The sequence below is a fragment of the Cervus elaphus genome, chromosome 15 (assembly GCF_910594005.1).
Source record: "Cervus elaphus chromosome 15, mCerEla1.1, whole genome shotgun sequence".
Lineage (NCBI taxonomy): Eukaryota > Metazoa > Chordata > Mammalia > Artiodactyla > Cervidae > Cervus > Cervus elaphus.
This window is the reverse complement of record NC_057829.1, coordinates 26,249,536-26,267,511: the sequence shown is the minus strand read 5'-3', so window position 1 is coordinate 26,267,511 and position 17,976 is coordinate 26,249,536. Positions and strand designations below refer to the sequence as shown.

General features: G+C 49.6%; 1 protein-coding gene across 4 annotated transcripts in view; it reads left to right on the top strand.

Annotated features, from left to right (window-relative positions):
* Window positions 1-17,976, top strand: part of LRRC20 (leucine rich repeat containing 20) — a 74,685-nt gene that overhangs the window by 7,518 nt on the left and 49,191 nt on the right. For 3 of the 4 annotated variants that reach the window (XM_043926385.1, XM_043926381.1, XM_043926383.1), the window contains exon 2: window positions 886-1,024. In XM_043926385.1, the coding sequence (XP_043782320.1) occupies window positions 943-1,024 (82 nt within the window). In that variant the 5' untranslated portion in view covers window positions 886-942. Of the gene's footprint in view, window positions 1-669; window positions 760-885; window positions 1,025-17,976 lie in introns of those variants that run through there. The other variant, XM_043926384.1, reaches the window with a different exon arrangement.

Genomic DNA, 17,976 nt, shown 5'->3' with positions numbered 1-17,976 from the left:
AAAGGAGTTGGAGGCATTTCCTGAGTCCCTATTGTCTTCAACACTTGATCATTTTGATTGTGTCCTCATCCTTTTTCTTTTTGGCTCTGCCACACAGCATGTGGGATCTTAATTCCCAGACCAGGGATCAAACCCACACCCAGTGCAGTGGAAGCACGGTGTATTAACTACTGGACCATAGGGAAATCCCATCCTCACCCTTCTTTAACCCTCTTCTATGCAGTGATCCAGTCTCCCTCCTCTCATTTTCCTGCCCCTATTTCTTTTCCCCTGGGGTCTTGCCGATAAACTCAGAATCAGGGTGACAATTAGGTCTGCGACTAAAACTGTAACCTTCCCTCCTTACTGCCTCATGGGGAAGGAATTCTTAGAGACCACCCACTCTCCAAACGGTGAGCTCCGACCCAGCAGAGATTTTGTGTCCTCACTTCCCACTTGTGGAAGGAGCCTGGCAAAGGTGGGTGAGGAGAACTGGGAACTGGAGGAGTGGACAGGGCTTTGAGGCTGTAGGATGGAGGAACAGGTGTCTCTACTTGCACCTGGCTGCACCTTGCCTCCTCCCCACTGCCCTGCCAGTTCAGTGAGTCACAGGCCAGCACACACCAGAGTCCTCACACCTGCCTGGACACGGGTTGAGGTCTTGGCGAGGTCACACATGTTAACCCTCCCAGGAAGCTGGTAGGGCCGGGCTGATGGATGGATCAGGCGCTCTGAAGGCCGAGCTAGATGTCGCCTGTGCTCTGGGCCCCTCAGGAGGAGGTGAGTGGCCTGGGGCCCTCCCTGCAGACTTCCTGCAGCCTGGGTCCCTGGGTAAGGCGGGTCAGGGGTGGGTCCTTGGCTGATTGTGGGTGGGCACTTCATGGCCCTGTGTCTTCCCTGGCGCAGGTTCCTTTGTGAGCAGCAGACCAGCCTGGTGGCTGGTGACAGGATACCCGCATCTGCATGCTGAGGAAGATGGGTGAGGCCGTGGCCAGAGTTGCGAGGAAGGTCAACGAGACCGTGGAGAGCGGCTCCGACACACTGGGTGAGTGAGGGTGTCAACTTTTCTAGCTGCAGGGCCCCCTCTCCATGGTTTATTGAATCGGGCTGGAAATGAGATAGAAGGAGAAGGTGAAAGACACAGTATCAGTATGCACCCTTCGGCAAAAAGGGCAGTGTTCCATGGACTTTTATTGTAATTGTGTTCAATTTGTATATATGGGGTCCCAGCATAAGACATGTTTCTTGCTATGGGTCGTAATCAAAGAGGTTTGGAAAGCGCTGAGTAGGGGTGTCATCTGCTGGGAGCCTGTCTGCTTGCCCTCAGACTATTGACGGCTGCAAATATGTATGTGCCCTTGGACCAGGTGATGGTAGATGACACTCCAAGTAGCCCCAGGATGTGCACAAGTGCCTCATGAGTGTGACCTTGCTGAATCTTCACAGCCTCCCCGTGATGGATGTTACTCACCAGGCATGACTATCCACAGATTTCAGATGAGGAGATGGAGGGTGAAGGCCAAGTGGGCTTTTTCCAGGACACCCAGCCAGGAGGCCCCTTTCCACTCCACTGTTTTAATTGAATCATGTCATATATATTGTTGAACTGGTCATAGGATTTTAGCCCACGTAGCTACCCTAAGGCTGTCAGCACATAGGCAAACCATCCCATTTAATTGAATTCAGTAGATATTTATTGGGGATTCTCTGGTGGCTCAGATGGTAAAGAATCTGCCTGTAATGCAGGAGACTTAGGTTTGATCCCTGGGTCGGGAAGACCCCCTGGAGAAGGGAATGGCAGTCTACTCCAGGACTCTTGGCTGGAGAATCCCATGGACAGAGGAGCCTGGCGGGCTACAGTCCATGGGGTTGCGAAGAGTTGGACACGACTGAGTGACTAACTCATTCACTTTCAGATATTTACTGACTTTCCACCATATATAAGAGTGTGTGTGTGTGTGGTCTCTGTGTGTGACCTGCTGGGACCTAAGTGCCCCCTTAGAGTCACAGGTGTGTGGCAAGAACACAGAGGAGGTGAGTGCAGCCCTGCCCAGGGGATGACTGTACAAGTGGTTGGATTGGGATTTGAGTTGGGCCTTTGGCACACAGAGAGGACTTTCACCAGCAGGTGGGCATGTGTGTTCTTGTGTCTGTCTGTCTGTCTCAGGGAGGAGCATTTCCGAGAAAGTTACTGCCTGAGAGATTGGGAAGGTGGAGTGTTTCTGCTAGCAGCCTTTGGTCAGATGTCTCTGAGGGTCTTAGGGCAGGGGGTGGTGGCCCAGAAAGTAGAGGGATACTCAGCCTTCAAGATGTGCTTGGTCACCACCTCTTCCAGGAAGGCCTCAGCCCTGCCTGATCCACCCCTTGCTCCCTTCCTCCTCTGGAGCACTCATTCAGTGTCCCTGGAGGGCAGAGATCCTGTGTCTTTTGTCCCCCACCTGCCAAGCGCCAGAGCAGTGTCCGGCACTTTGTAAGCATATAGTGGTGTTGGCTGAACTGAACTATAGTGAGAGAAACATCTCTGCCAGCAAACAGACTTGAAGATAGCCATTGGCTTTTTAAAAAAATATTCATTTATTATTAAAATTTATTTATTTATTCGTTTACTTGACTGTGCCATCTCTTAGTTGCTGCACATGGGATCTTCGGTCTTCATTGTGGCATGTGGGTTCATGTGGCATGTGGTATCTAGTTCCCTGACCAGGGGTCAAACCCAGGCCCCCTGCATTGGGAGCATGGAGTCTTAGCCCCTGGACCACAAAACTCAGCCTTTGATTTGGGAGGGAGGCCTGGCAGGGGACTGTGTGGAGTGGGGGAGGGGAGAGCTTTTGCATGGGGAGCTGAGAGCTGAGGGCCCTCAGGAGAGGAACTCTGGAATCCTGTGCTGGTCACTCACGTGGTTGCATTTACCTGAATGCTCAAGGCTCTCCTCCACTGACATGGCCTGGGTTTGAACCCCCAGGCTGCCACCTACTAGCCTGCTCCCTTAGCAGATTGCTTTACCTGTGGGAGTCTTGGTTTCTTCATCTATAAAATGGGGGTGGTAACTGTGCCTCCCTCATCAAGGTGGTAGGAGCAGTTATTAAATGCCAGGCATCGCTGTCAGCTCTTTACTGGTTTTGACTCATTTAATTCTCACAACTGTAAGCCAGAGGTGATATTAATATCCCCATTTTACAGATGAAGAAACTGGAGCATGGAACTTTTTAATGCAGTGTTTCTAAGTGTTCCTTAGCATTAGGGTATTTGCCTTGTCCCCTCTGCTCTATTTCTTTTGAAGTAGGAGACTTCCCTGGTGGTCCAGCATTTAAGACTCTGCCTTCCAATAAAGGGGGTGCGGGTTCAATTCCTTGTTGGGGAACTAAGATCCCACATGCCCAAAAGGTGAAAAAAAGAAATGAAGTAGGAGCTTCCTCTGTTTAACAGGTGCTGGAGCTGAGGCTGAGGGTGTGGATGACCTACTAGTGACACAGCTGTTCAGAGGTGGAGCCAGGTTCAGCACAGCACTGAGTAGCTTAGCCCTGCCTTTCCCGTGCACCCCTGCTGCCCCCATTGTGGGGAGGGGGCGGCCAGGAAGAGGAGAACTTGGAGACCTGAGTAATCCTCCTCCCTCCTTAGGTTGCCTCTCCTCCCACACCATTTTGGAACCACAGTCAGCCTACCTTGTCCTTTGAAAGGAGGAAAATAATGAGAGTCTAATATCTGCCTGGCCATTTAAGATGTCAGGTGGTGAGGAGAAAGGGCCGCCCTCATAGGCTATATCTGCTTACGTGCAAACCGTGGACCCCACTCTAGAGCTTTCACAGTGGAATCTCAGAAGGTGGGCGTGATGACCTACATGTTAACATGAACTCTGTATGATTCTTCCCTGCCTTGAATTTTGGGAACCACTGGCTTACTATTTACAATCTGGAACTTTCTTTTCCTGGCATGTTATACGGGACTGGCCAGGGGTTGGAGATATTATCTCGGTAGGTCTCTAGATATCTGTGTGTGTGTGTGTGTGTGTGTGTGTGTGTGTGTGAGACAGAGAGAATGAATATGAACATGGACTTGACTGTCCCCAGGGAACTGAGGGGCTAGGGTGGGTGCTGTGAGATAACCAAGTGGGGAGACCAAGACCTTCTCCCCCTTCCCCTCCAGCCGTCCCTCCCTCCTCCAAGGCTCACTCACACTTGGGCCACTTTTCTCCTGACTCACCAGTAGATGGCACCCTGTTACCAGCTGACCTGGTGACAGGCAGCTGAGCCCAGGCCTTGGCCAGGCTGTCGCTGGGCGTGAGCGCCTGGTCCCGACAAGGGCTTCCCCGCCCAGGCCAGCTCACATTCTGTGTCTCCCGTCCTAGCTGACTCTGCAGCCATCTGATTTGACAGCTCCTTTCTTGAGCAAGGGTGCTGAGGAAGTGTCAGGAAGCACTCCGTACATACTCACTGGATCAGAATAACATCTTCCCTTGGGTCAGACACTGCCACCGGCTCCTTTGTCAACAGACACACAATGAGCACGTACTATATGTGCCTTCCCCGGAGGACTCAGTGCCCCAGAAGTGCCCAGTCTAGAGGAGGAGGCAGACGCGCACACACCCCGCGGGAGGGGGGCAGCCAGGGCTTGTGGTGGGAGCAGTCTTTCTTGCCCCAGGAGGGACTTGTGGGTCTACGGTTCCTAGCCTAGCGCCCAGGAGGCTGGTGGTGTTCGTGGGGGAGGGGTGTGTGTTGTGTGTTTTGCTGCTGTGTCACCGGGCCTGGGGAGTCCTGAGGGTCAGCTGGGTACAGGTCAGCTCTGAAGGCGTGGAGTGGGGAGCCGGCTTTCACAGGGCAGCCCCCAGCCTGGCTGGGACTGCCTGTCTGTTTATCATGAAGGCTGGAAGCTTCAAACCTGCCATCCTCTACTTCTTGCCTCTCAAATGGGGAAGCGGGCTGGGGTGGGGTTTGCCAGGGGAGGAAGGGATAACCCCTGCTGCTCTCCCCACTCTGTTTCCTAAGAGGAAAGCATGATGTGAGGGGTGACTCGAAGCCTTCTGCCTAAAACTCCACCTCTAAGCTTGGTCTCTCTGGATAGGGGGTCCTGGGAGGCTGAGAACTGACCTTGATCCTCCCCTCCCCTTTACACCCCTGAGCAGAGAGGGCTTTTCTCCTCGAGGGCTCCGCACTACTTGAAGTGAAGGCTTTATATCCCTCACTGGGTGTTTCTCAGTCTTGGCACTGTAGACTCTGGGGGCTGGATGAGTCTTGGTGGGGGGCTGTCCCATGCATTGTAGGGCATTCCGCAGCTTTCCTGGTCTCTCCCCACTGTATGCTTGTAGTCCCCTCTGCTGCTCTCCCCCCAGGTTGTGACAACCGTGTCTCCAGGCCCTACCAAGGGTCCCCTGGCAGCAGAACTCCCCTCCACTGAGAACCACTGCTCTAGGAGGTCATGCCTGTAAGTTGTTGAGGCTGATGGCCTGTACAGTCAGCTCTGCTGTGGCAGGACTGGAGCCAAGTGGAGTGTGGTTGGTGAGCTGAGAAGAAGATGGGAGCTCTGTTTTGTGGAAAGGGATCTGATCCAGAAATCAGGAAGATGAGGTTCTGGATCTCACCTAACCCCAACTATGGGTCAGTTTCCTGTCTGTAAAGGTGAGGCTCCATCTCTGAGCTTTTGTTTAAAAGCTTTTCTCTTTTAAACCCTCATTGGCTTCCACCTGCACAGAGAGTAAAACCCAGGCCGGTACTGCAAACCTGGGAGTGACTGACACCTGTCAATTTCTCCCACTGCACTTTGGGCCTCTCAGGATTTCTCTCATTATATCCAGCCAGATTGGCCACCTTTCAGTTCCTTGGACTGCTAAACTCCTTCCAGCCTCAGGGTCTTTGCACATGTTTTCTTTGCTGGGATGCTGTTCCTTGTTCTTCATGGCTGGGCCCTTCTCATACCTTAAGGTTCAAACTAAATGTTTCTTGTTCAAAGAGGTCTCCCTGGCTTTCTTTTCTAAGTGGCCTTCACACAATCATTTTTCTTAAAAAAAAAAAAAAAGGCTGTGAAAAGGTATACACAAGTAGCAAAGTTCATAAGATCATATATAGTTAGTTCAGCAGACATTTATAAATGAAAACTCATGTAACTACCACCGAAGTCTAGACATGGAATATTGTCCCTCCCACCTGAGAGGTAACCACTCTCCTGACTGTTGTGATGAGCTTTTCCTTCCTTTCTTTAGTTTGATCTTGCTCTTCTTTAGTTTTTGGCCCTTGGGTTCTGGAGAGAGCAGGATGTGGGTGCTGGTCAGGGGGGATCAGGAGGTCTTGTGTCACCAGGATGTGCTAGTGCAGAGAAAGGGGTGGAGGTGAGACCCTGCTGGGGGGTTGCTGTGTGAGCGTATCATTCAGGGGTAAATAATCAGTGTGGAAAGGAAAGCCAATAGAGCTTTCAGAGCGTTTACAGGTTTCATTGGCACAAGGCAGTAGCCTGTGGTGCAGAAATGCAGGGCCTGGGCCTGGGCTGCCCTTCTCATTTCAGAGATGAGTGAGTGATGTCAACCCAGCCCAGCGTGCCTGTGGCATTCTGGCTGCTTCTGAACTGACCCAGAGAGATGGAGAGAGAGGGCCATGTCCAGGTGGGCGGGACTGAGCTCACTGTTCAGGCAGGCGAGGAGGAGCTTGGGTAGGGATTTCTGGCTATCCTTTTGCACCATGCCATGGTCTGGCATTGCCTCTTTGCGCTCAGATTGGCATGGACTCAACTGGGGCCTTTCTGGAGCTCCAGCCTTGCGTATAAAAGGGGCTGTGAGGGAAAGGGAACAGCTTAGTCTTGGAAGACCGCTCTTAAGATGGAGAGAGAAATGTGTTCTGTGGCTCCAGCCTGGGCATTTGCACTCTGAGAAATACTTTTAAAACTGTATATGTTTAACTTGTGGGGGGGACGGGAGTTGGGCTTCCCTGGTGGCTCAGACGGTAAAGAATCTGCCTGCAGTTCAGGAGGCATGAGTTTGATCCCTGGATCAGGAAAAATCCCCTGGAGGAAGGCTTGGCAGCCCACACCAGTATTCTTAGCCTGGAGAATCCCATGGACAGAGGAGCCTGACAGACTATAGTTCATGGGGTCGCAAAAGAGTTGGACACAACTGAGTGACTAACACTTTCACTTCACTTAAGAGGGATGGGAGGAAGACTCCAGAAGGAGGGATATGTATTTATACATATAGCTGATTCACACTGTACAGCAGAAACTAACACAAATTGTAAAGCGATTATACTCCAATTTAAAAAATCTGTGTATGTTTAACCTAAAACAATAAGTTTTCCATGTATCTAGTGCACAAAACACAAGGCCCACAGAGTAAGCAGAGAGACTGGGCTTCTCCCCATCCTGTCCTCTGGTCTGCCGGCTACCAGCGGGTACCACCAGTGTGCTGTGGAACTAGAGGGGCTGTTACGATGTTACCCTGGCTGGCTCTAGAGTGCTAGAGATGAGGATGGGTCCTGAGGTTGCTTCAGTTTACAGCAGTGGTGGGACAGGATCCCAAAGCCCTTTAGTTGTGGCTTAAGTCTCTCTACTGGGGGGGGTCCCTGAGTCCCCATCTCAGGGGAAGAAGCTCTAATGGCCAGAGCCCCACCCGTTCCCTCCCAGCCGTGCTGTAGACCTCAGACTTCTGGAAGGAGGGAGAATAAGGATTGCGGGCCGTGGGGGTCTGTGGTGGACACTCAGTATAGCCCCCCTGTTCCTTGAGTCCCCGTTTGCTGGGATGCTGCCTGACACGGTGCTGATGCTCAGAAGACATGGATTGAATGGATGGAGGAATTCCTTCATCCTGTGGGTACAAACTGCTCAGTCTTCTCCCCTTAGCTTTCTGTTCATTGCTCAGTCTACAGAAGCCACCCCAGCTATGAAAGCCGGTCTAGCCATGAGGGGCCTCCAGGGAAGCCCGGTGGGAGATGGAGGTCTCATCACAGTGGGGACCCTGGGACCTAGGTGGTGCGGTGACCTGCGGAGATGCTGCAAGTCCTGGAGGTGGCCGCTGGGCAGCCAGCCAATTGCATGGCGTGTCGAACACGTGCAGAACCTAAAGTGAACTAAGTAAGGACGAGTTCCCCTTCTATTGTCTTGAGATGTGTACGCACTGGGCAGTAGTTTAGCATACGTGCTGAGGGGGTTGCACAGAAAAGGCAGCATTTTAGCTTCACCTAAAGGATGGAGCAGGTGTAGGGATGTAGGTGTGGGATGGGAGTGAGGAGAGGGGTGGTCTCAGTGAGCTTGTCTGAGCAAAGGTGGGGCTGCGTGCAGGTAGGTGTGGGTGATGAGAATAGCAAGACTGAGACACGGGAGAACCAAGGGAGCTGAGCGGAGATAGGAGGTAGAGGGTGGCTCAGATCTCAGAAGGCCTCGAGTGCCACCTTAAGTATTCCTCCAGTGACGCTTCTGTCTTACACAGGGGTTAAGTTCTAAAGAGAGCCTGAAAAGTGATCTTCAGAGTCAAAATGACTCATGACAGATAATAGTGAGCTTCCGTGTATTTTTGATTTTTTTTCCTGCTTGCACGGTGGTGCATGCGGATTTTAATTCTCTAACCAGAGACTGAACCCATGTTTCCTGTAGTGGAAGTGTGGAGTCTTAACACTGGACCACCAGGGGAACCCTTGAGCTTACAAGTATTTAATACCCACAGCTCATTCAGTCCTCACCACTGCCCTGTGATTTAATTGTCACTCAGCCTCAGGAGGTAACTGCTGTTATTGTCCCCATTTCCCACAGGAGGAAACTGAGGCACAGAAAAGCTAAGCAACTTCCACAAGTCTGGGGAGTTGCACCAGGCGCTGAGACTGCAGAGCCCACGTTCTTACCCTTGTGTTCACCTGCAGCCTGGGGCAGACTCTTCTGATGGTTGGGTACCAGGTGACATTGCCGGCTTGTGGAGAGCCGTCCCACACCCTCTTTGTAGGAAACATGTCCCTTGAAAAACACTAGTGTCACGCTCAGCATCTGAGCTCAGTAAGTTAGATGGGGGCTCCATCTGCTGGTCTGGGCGGCAGTGGGGAGCCCCTGGCAGATTCTGAGTGGGGAGTAGCGTGAGGTGATCCCAGCTGGGTTCTGGTGGAGCAGTGCAGGGCATAGGATGGATGTGAGATCGTGGAAGGGATAGCAAGGAAGAGGCATTTCCCATGGTTGGGCCTATCCTGGTGTGGTCTTGACCTGAGAGAGGGGGCTGGCAGGAGGGTGTAAGGAAGGAGAGGCTTTGGATGGGGCTGGGCAGCTGACTAGTTGTGGGGGGCATAGATGGTCACGATGTAGCTGAAACAGGGACACCTGGGCCGTTTGGGGGATAAGGGGACTCTGATGAGTCGGGGTCCCCAAGGGACACCCCTGAAGAAGCACATAGCAGGGAAGTAAGGGCAGAAGTGCTGCTGCCCCAGAGAGGCCTTACTTCTGGTGTCCCTGACAGCCCCAGTGTATCTGTCATCCCTCCCACCAGGACAAACCAGCAGGCGTCCTAAGAAGCAGGTGGTTACACAGGCTGCCTGGCTGCCCTGTGTCCTTGGCACTGGAAAATGCATTTTTTTGAAGACAAAGAGGAATATCCTTTGAAGCCATGTGGATAATTATGCAGCTTTAAAAAATGTATGTTGGTAAAAAAATGAAAATGTTCTGCTCAGAAGGATAATCAAATAGATAATTTTGTGGCATCAAAAGCTTGCATTACTTAATTTTTAGACTTGGGGAGGTGATTTAGCAAGGTTGAGAAGGTTATTAAAATGAAATGCTTTCAGAAATGCAAGCATGGCTCTGGCTGACAAGACAGCTGGGAATCAGGGGAGGTGGGGCAGGGGCCTGGCAAAGCCAGTCCTGTTGGAATGGAGCCCTGACACATCCCGAGCTGTAAGTGTGGCAACCCAGGCTGAAATGAGTGGTCTGTGTTTGCCTTTAAATGTTAGGAAATTGTAGTTTATTCAGACCTGTTTAATTATGAGCTGCTTAATTGGCATTAGCCTCATCGTGGTTGACTGTGTTTTGTTAGGATGCATATTTTTGTCATGCTCCAATTTGTCCCCAGAATTTTATAATTCTGTCAAGTTCATTTTGGCAACATGTATTCACTGTGTGCTGTATTTGTCTGTGTAACCCTCTGCAGAGGATGGAAAGGTGAGAGGAGGAGTAGGGGGCTGATTACTGAGCTATAGCAGATGTCGCATTATTCTATGCACTTGCTGGTCTTGCTGCCTGGATCATCCTTTGCCCAGATCTTTGCATACCCTGCTCCTTCTTTTTAATTATCTCAGCTAAATGCCACTTCCTCCAAGGAGCCCTCCTTGACCACCCTAATGAGGTTGCTGCCCTTGCCTCTGTCTCAGTTACCTGCTCTCCCACTACACCAGTTTATTTTTTTTTTGAGAGCAGTGTCACTGCCTGACATTCTTTCAGTATTTGCCACTGTATTTACCACTCTAATCCCCAGACTGGTGTGTAAGCTCCTTGAGGCCAGGGACGCTGTCTTGCTCATCACTGTATTCTCCCTAGCATGTACTAGATACACAGGAGATCTTTGTCACATAAATGATTGCATATGATATTCTCAACAGCTTTGGACGGGTGGTGTTTTCATGTCACTCATAGAAAGGGGAAACTGAGGCTCCGAGAGCTGCAGTGGTTTACCTGGATTCTCACAGCCAGCAAATCTTACACTGGAGTTTGAACTTGAGTCTGTTGGCCTCTCCTGCCTCAGTGGGATCTCATTAATCCTTGCTCTCGAGAAGCTCTCCACCCAGCCAGGAAGAGTGAGACATACACGTTAGTCATTCCCACACAAGACACACAGGCGAGGTGCCCTGACAGGCTCAAACACACAATGGGAACATAAGGGCAGGAGCAGTCCCATCACATGAGGACGTGGGCAGAGGCTTCTTGGAGAGGTGACATTTAGACAAGACCTTGTAACATGGTGTTGATGGGAAAGAAAGATTTTGAGGATAGGGGAGCACATTCTACTCAATGGGAACAAAAGCAGCAGAAATACGAAGGTGGGAAAATAAAGGGAGTTTGCCAAAAACAGTCTGGGTCAGGTGGAGGGTGGCATTACTCTCAAGCAGGGTACCTAAGAGGGGAGGTTGGACCCAGATCCCTTGGTGGGAATGCCAGGCTGCAGAGATTGGGTTCATCCTGTGTGGCTGGGGAGGCCTGCAGGTTCTTGAATGGAGAGAGGTATTCAGGTGATGGGGGTGGAGTGCTGGGGGCAGGGTGTGGAGGCTAGGGAGAGTCCTCAGTGAGAAAGCAGCCATGGTCATGGTCAAGATGGATTTCAGGGTTAATGAGCTGGTTTCTTTCAGTTAACCGTAAAACCATAATAGAATAATCACATCTTTGCCACTGACAGGATGGTTCTTACCATGAGTTCAAAGCCTAAACAGATATTAGCTCATTCTTTTCTTCATTCCCTGAAAGGGTATTTGAACCCCCATTTTATAAAGGGGGACCCCACAACAAAGCTTCCTGGTGGTGAGGGGTATGGTTAGGTCCCGAAGTGTTTGCCCAGCTCTGTGCTGGGCCCAAGGGGTCGTCAGCAGGCAGACCCATGCTCCTCCAGTCAAGTTCACTGCTCATGGACCCTGAAGGCGAGTCTGCTGATGTTTACCAGTTGGGAGATGATGGTCTTGCTTAAGCACTCAGGCAGTGTCCTGAGGCTGGAGGTGAGGAGACTGGGGCACCCTTCCTGGAGGAGGTGGGGCTGGGCTGGCAGGAGGATCTTTGGAGGCAGAGAGGAGAGGGAAGGGCATTCTAGACTGTGGAATGGCATGAGCCCTGTCTGGGCGATGAGTGACATCAAGAACTGGCAGGCGGGTGGTGGTGGTGGGGTTGGAGCTGGCAGCCAGGCACTGGTGTTTGGCAGGGTCAGATGCTGAGCACGTGGAGGCGTTTGCTGCCACTTCCTGGGTCTATTCGGTTGTCTAGCTGTGACCTGAGGAAGCCCACTTACTGCTTCAAGAAAGCATTCCTTCCAGGGTAGGATTCCTCATTATTTCAAGCCTGAGAGACAGTTTGAGGAGGAGAAAAGGCATTATTAACGTCTAATCAGTTAGTAACTGCTGCCGTGTCGTGCCCAGGGCACTGCCTTTGTTGGGTAAGTGCAGTTTCTCTTGCTGTCAGCTGCGGCCCTCTTGTCCTCTGCCCTGCTCGGAAGCCAGCTCCAAGCTGAGTCGTCTGGCCTCTCATCACCCGTGGAGATGCCCAAACACACACGTGAGCTCTTGCCCTGTAGCCAGCAGCTCCAACTATAGCAAGAGTATTGTCAGATCGCCTCTGCCAGTAACACAGATTAGGAAAATATATTCTGGGATGTGCACTGACTCTTCCTGTGGGCTAGGCAATGTGCTGGGCACTGGGGGTGTTGAGGAGGCTGGGAGGGGAAAAGGCACTGCCTCTTCCTGCAAGGAACAAGTGTTTACCTCCCTTTAAACATGTACATGTGGAGGAGGAAATGGCAACCCACTCCAGTATTCTTGCCTGGAGAATCCCATGGATGGAGGAGCCTGGTAGGCTACAGTCCACGGGGTCGCAAAGAGTCGGACACGACTGAGTGACTTCACTTACTCACTCACTCAAACATGTACATGTGATGGTCATGGTTTTGACTATGTCAGAGGGCCAGCTTCAGTTCAGTCGCTCAGTCATGTCCGACTCTGCGATCCCATGAACCGCAGCACACCAGGCCTCCCTGTCCATCACCAACTCCCAGAGTCCACGCAAACCCATGTCCATTGAGTTGGTGATACCATCCAACCATCTCATCCTCTGTCACCCCCTTCTCTGGCCCTCAATCTTTCGCAGCATCAGGGTCTTTTCAAATGAGTCAGCTCTTCGCATCAGGTGGGCAAAGTATTGGAGTTTCAGCTTCAACATAAGTCGCTCCAATGAACACCCAGGACTGATCTCCTTTAGGATGGACTGGTTGGATCTCCTTGCAGTCCAAGGGACTCTCAAGAGTCTTCTCCAACACCACAGTTCAAAAGCATCAATTCTTCAGCACTCAGCTTTCTTTATAGTCCAACTCTCACATCCACACATGACTACTAGAAAAACCATAGCCTTGACTAGACGGACCTTTGTTGGCAAAGTAATGTCTCTGCTTTTTAATATGCTGTCTAGGTTGATCATAACTTTCCTTCCAAGGAGTAAGCATCTTTTAATTTCATGGCTGCAATCACCATCTGCAGTGATTTTGGAGCCCAGAAAAAATAAAGTCAGCCACTGTTTCCCCATTTGCCATGAAGTGATGGGACCAGATGCCATGATCTTAGTTTTCTGAATGTTGAGCTTTAAGCCAACTTTTTGACTCTCCTCATTCACTTTCATCAAGAGGCTCTTTAGTTCTTCTTCACTTTCTGCCATAAGGGTGGTGTCATCTGCATATCTGAGGTTATTGATATTTCTCTCGGCAATCTTGATCCCAGCTTGTGCTTCATCCAGTCCAGCATTTCTCATGATGTACCCTGCATATAAGTTAAATAAGCAGGGTGACAGTATACAGCCTTGATGTACTCCTTTTCCTATTTGGAACCAGTCTGTTGGTCCGTGTCAAGTTCTAACTGTTGCTTCCTGACCTGCATACAGGTTTCTTAAGAGGCAGGTCAGGTGGTCTGGTATGCCCCTCTCTTTCAGAATTTTCCACAGTTTATTGTGATCCACACAGTCAAAGGCTTTGGCATAGTCAATAAAACAGAAATAGACGTTTTTCTGGAACTCTCTTGCTTTTTTGATGATCCAGTGGATGTTGGCAATTTGGTCTCTGCTTCGTCTGCCTTTTCTAAAACCAGCTTGAACATCTGGAAATTCACGGTTCACGTATTGCTTAAGCCTCAGTCATAGGTGGAGTAACGTGATTGACTAAGTCAGGCTGCCTTGGTTTGAAGCCTGGATCAGCCACTCATTAGCTGTGTGACCTCGGACATGTTACTTGATCTCTCTGATCAAGTGAAGTCTGATCTAAGCCTCAGTTTTCTCATCTCTAAAAGGTCCTTGCCTTCTAGAGTTGTGAAGATGAAAATTGTGTAACGCACATGAATGTTTAGAGTGGTGGTTGGAGTATGCTCAGTGCTGTAAGAGTATAAACTATGACTATTTTTACTTAACATCTTTTTTTGGTAGGGTGAAGTAGCAAAGGATAGCTTTATTGCTTTGCCAGAATTAACAGTTTTCTTTAAATAGATTTAGCTTGTATATTAATTTAAAAAGAACTTAAGTCATTACTATAAATGAAAAGTCAACATAATTTTTCATTAATAGTTGATAACCATAAAAACAAATATTAAAACACAGCACTGTTATGAAATCTCAGGTTAGGCTTGAATCTGCTCCCCGACTAAAGAGGAGGTAAAGCAAGGACTTCCAGTAATCATGTATGGATGTGAGAGTTGGACCATAAAGAAGGCTGAATGCCAAGAATTAATGCTTTCAAATTGTGGTGCTGGAAATGACTCTTGAGAATCCCTTGGACTGCAAGGAGATCAAACCAGTCAATCCTAAAGGAAATCAACCCTGAATATTCATTGGAAGGACTGATGCTGAAGCTGAAAGTCCAATACTTTGACTACCTGATGCAAAGAACTGACTTGTTTGAAAAGACCCTGATGCTAGGAAAGATTGAAGGTGGGAGGAGAAGGGGACGGTAGAGGATGAGATGGTTGGATGGCATCACTGACTCAATGGACATGAGTTTGAGTAGGCTCCAGGAGTTGGTGATGGACAGGGAGGCCTGGCGTGCTGCAGTCCATGGGGTTGTAAAGAGTTGGACATGACTGAGCGACTGAACAACAAAAGCAAGTCCTGGAGGACTGAGAAATTGAAATGGGACTTTCTTGCTGTGTGTCTGATTGTTATTTGCACAGTGATCACCATCCACGTCCTTCTCAACGTGTGGTCTGAGGACCAGCAGCATCAGCATCCCTGGGGGGACTTGTTAGAGATGCATATCCTTAGGCCTCATCCCAGACCTCCTGATTCAGAACCAGCATCCTGGCAAGGTCTCCAGGTGACCCATGGGCACATTACAACTTGAGAAGTCTGTTCTTTTGTTGCCAGATTTGTACATTCCCACCCTTGGAGAGAGATGGGCTTTCATTTTCTGTATTTTACACAAAAGGAGATTAAACTCCAAGAACGGCCTGCCCAAGGTCGTTTGATGAGTTAAGAGCAACAGCAGATCAGAATCCAGTTCTCCAGACTCGCTCTGCAGGGCGACGTCCTTGAGAGGAAGCTAAGCTCCACTCCATCCTTACTCACTGTGTGACCTTGAGTGCGTTCTTAACCTCTCTGGGCCTTAGTTTCCTTACCTGCAAAAGGGGACTGACAGTACTGCCCTTCATCAGGGGTTGTTGTCAGGATTAAATGAGGTGATGCTCAGTCAGTGTTGCCTGCTGTTGTTTTTGTAGACGACCTCAGGGCCGGCCCAGGCCTCCCCAAAGTCTGACTCAGCAGCTGACCTCTGCTCAGCCTGGCTGTGACCGCCTCAGAGCTGTTGGTGGCCACGCTGTTGGCGTCAGCGTGGCTCCTGTTTCTATCTCCTTTTGTTCTGCATGTTAGCAATGAGTCATTGATTGAACAAAGTAATTTAATATCTCGAGTCAGTGACTGTGCATCACTTGGTTGTATTCTGTGTGGTATTAACTTTTGATTTTAATTAAATACAGGGTTTTTTTTTTTAAGCGATTAGCTGGCTTGCCAAGAAGAAACAGGAATTGTTTTGGCAAGTCCCAGATTCCACAATAACACACACAGTTGTCTCTTTGCTGTGAGATTTTTGGAATAAGTGACTGCCAGGGGCCTTCTTCCTCCTTCAAGGAACAACAGAGCTGAAGCACTTCCTGGTAATGAATTCTCACATCAAAACAATGTCTTTGCAGCCTTGTAACAGGATCTCTTGTTTACTGAGTACACACTGCCTGCCATGCTGTGCTTGGCCCCTTGTGGACATTTTCTTTCATGTTCAGAACAACCCTGTTGGTTAGATAGATCATCTTATCCTCACTTTTTTTTTAAATTGAAGAATAATTCACATATCACAAAATTCACCATTTTAAAGTGTAACTTTCTGTGGCTTTTAATATACTCACAGGTTGTATAACCATCGCCTTGATCAATTTTGGAACATATTCATCATCCAGAAAGGAGCCCTGTATCACTAAGCAAGAACTCCAGATTTCTCAAATCTCCCTCAACCCCTGGCAACCCCAGTCTCCTTTTGTCTCTGTAGATTTGTTTATCCTAGACATTTTATGTAAAGAGATTCATCCAGTATATGGCCTCTTGTGATTGGTTTCCTTCATTAACATAATTTTTTTGAGGTTCATCCTTTTTTTTTTCCCCTAGCTGTGCTGCGTCTTCGTTGCTATGGGCAGGCTTTTCTCTAATTGGGACGAGTGGGGGCTACTCTTGGTTGCGGTGTTTGGGCTTCTCATTGAAGTGGCTTCTCATTGCAGAGCACAGGCTCTGGGTTTGCAGGCTTCAGTAGTTGCAGCACGTAAGCTTGGTAGTTGTGGCTTGCAGGCTCTAAAGCACCGTCTCAGTATTTGTGGCACACAGGCCTAGTTGCTCTGTGGCATGTGGAATCTTCCCGGACCAGGGATTGAACCCTGTTCCCTTCATTGGCAGGCAGATTCTTATCCACTGAGCCACCAGGAAAGTCCCAAGATTCATCCTGTTGTATCGGTACTTCATTCCTTTTTAAGGCCAAGTGATATTCCAGTGTATGGAGCTACCACCTTTTTCTTATCTATTCCTCAGTTGGTATACATTTGAGCTATTTCTACTTTTTTGAGCTACTTCTACTATTGCAAATGATGCTGCTGTGAACATGCATGTAGAGGATTTTGTGTGAATTTTTGTTCTCACTTTATGGAAGGGGAAACTGAGGGTGGGGCTAAGTAACTCCCCTGAGAACCCACAGCATGAAAGCCTCGGCCCAAAAAAAGCCTCAGTTTGGATCTGGAGGAAGAGGGAGCTCTCAGACACCTCCTCCTTCTTTACTATCTCTAGCTGTTCTTGTGTGGTTGGAGCATCTCCCTACTGTTGGGTGTGGTGGCCACTGGCTGGGGGCCAGAAGCTCAGCTTTGTTTTGGGAGGCAGACACTCTGCAGTCCCATCATGTCCCAGAGAGGCTGGGACTCCTGCAGGAGGTAGAGAAAGCACCTCTGAGCTCCAGAGCCTCACGTGTGCCGTGTTTGTGGTTGGGCTGTCGACTATACTCTGCGGTAGCCCTTCTGGGCTTGGCCCTTCAGGATTTTAAACCATTCCCCCCGTCCCCATCAAGAGAGATCTCCACCAACCCAGCCTCCTTAGCCTGTTCCCCATGGGTAGCTGGATGTTAGGGATGTTACTTTCCTTAAACTGAGGATAGTTGTAAGAAGTAACTTTGTAAAAATATCACATAATACAGAGATCTGTAAAGTACATAGAAGAAACAACAAGCCCATGGTCATGTTCAGGTTCAGTGGTCTCCCCCTGTCTCCAGAAGATGCTTTGCACCTTGCCCGTTTCCTGAGTACCTTTCTGCTCTTCTCAACTCCCTGCCAGGGCCCAGTATAACCACTATTGAAGTGGAATTTTCTGGACCTCTACGATTACTCAATGAGCTCTCCTGTGACCTTTCCTTTCCAGGTGGCATGAGGCAGATGGGAAAAGGCCAGGAAAAGCCTGCTCTAGGGACTGGCAATTAAACACCAGCAAAATCCCCGAAAATGCTTAACGTGGTTGTCTCCGGAGAAGGGGGTTTGCCAGGAGGCAGTTGTCCAGGGCTCCTTTTTGTCTTAAACCTTCTACAGCTAGTTAGCTCTGTCAGTGCTGTGTGCAGATAACAGGATACAGCCTAATTGAGTGCAGTGGTGCATTGATGCCAGTCCTTGATGACTTGTTTCACCTGCTCTCTGCATCCCGCACCTCCCAGCTTTAGAGACCAAATGGTGTTTCAGAGGCTGGCAGCCCTTTGCTTCTTATGCCAGGATGCCAGCTTCTAGCCCCAGCCCCTGAATACATGCGAAGGTG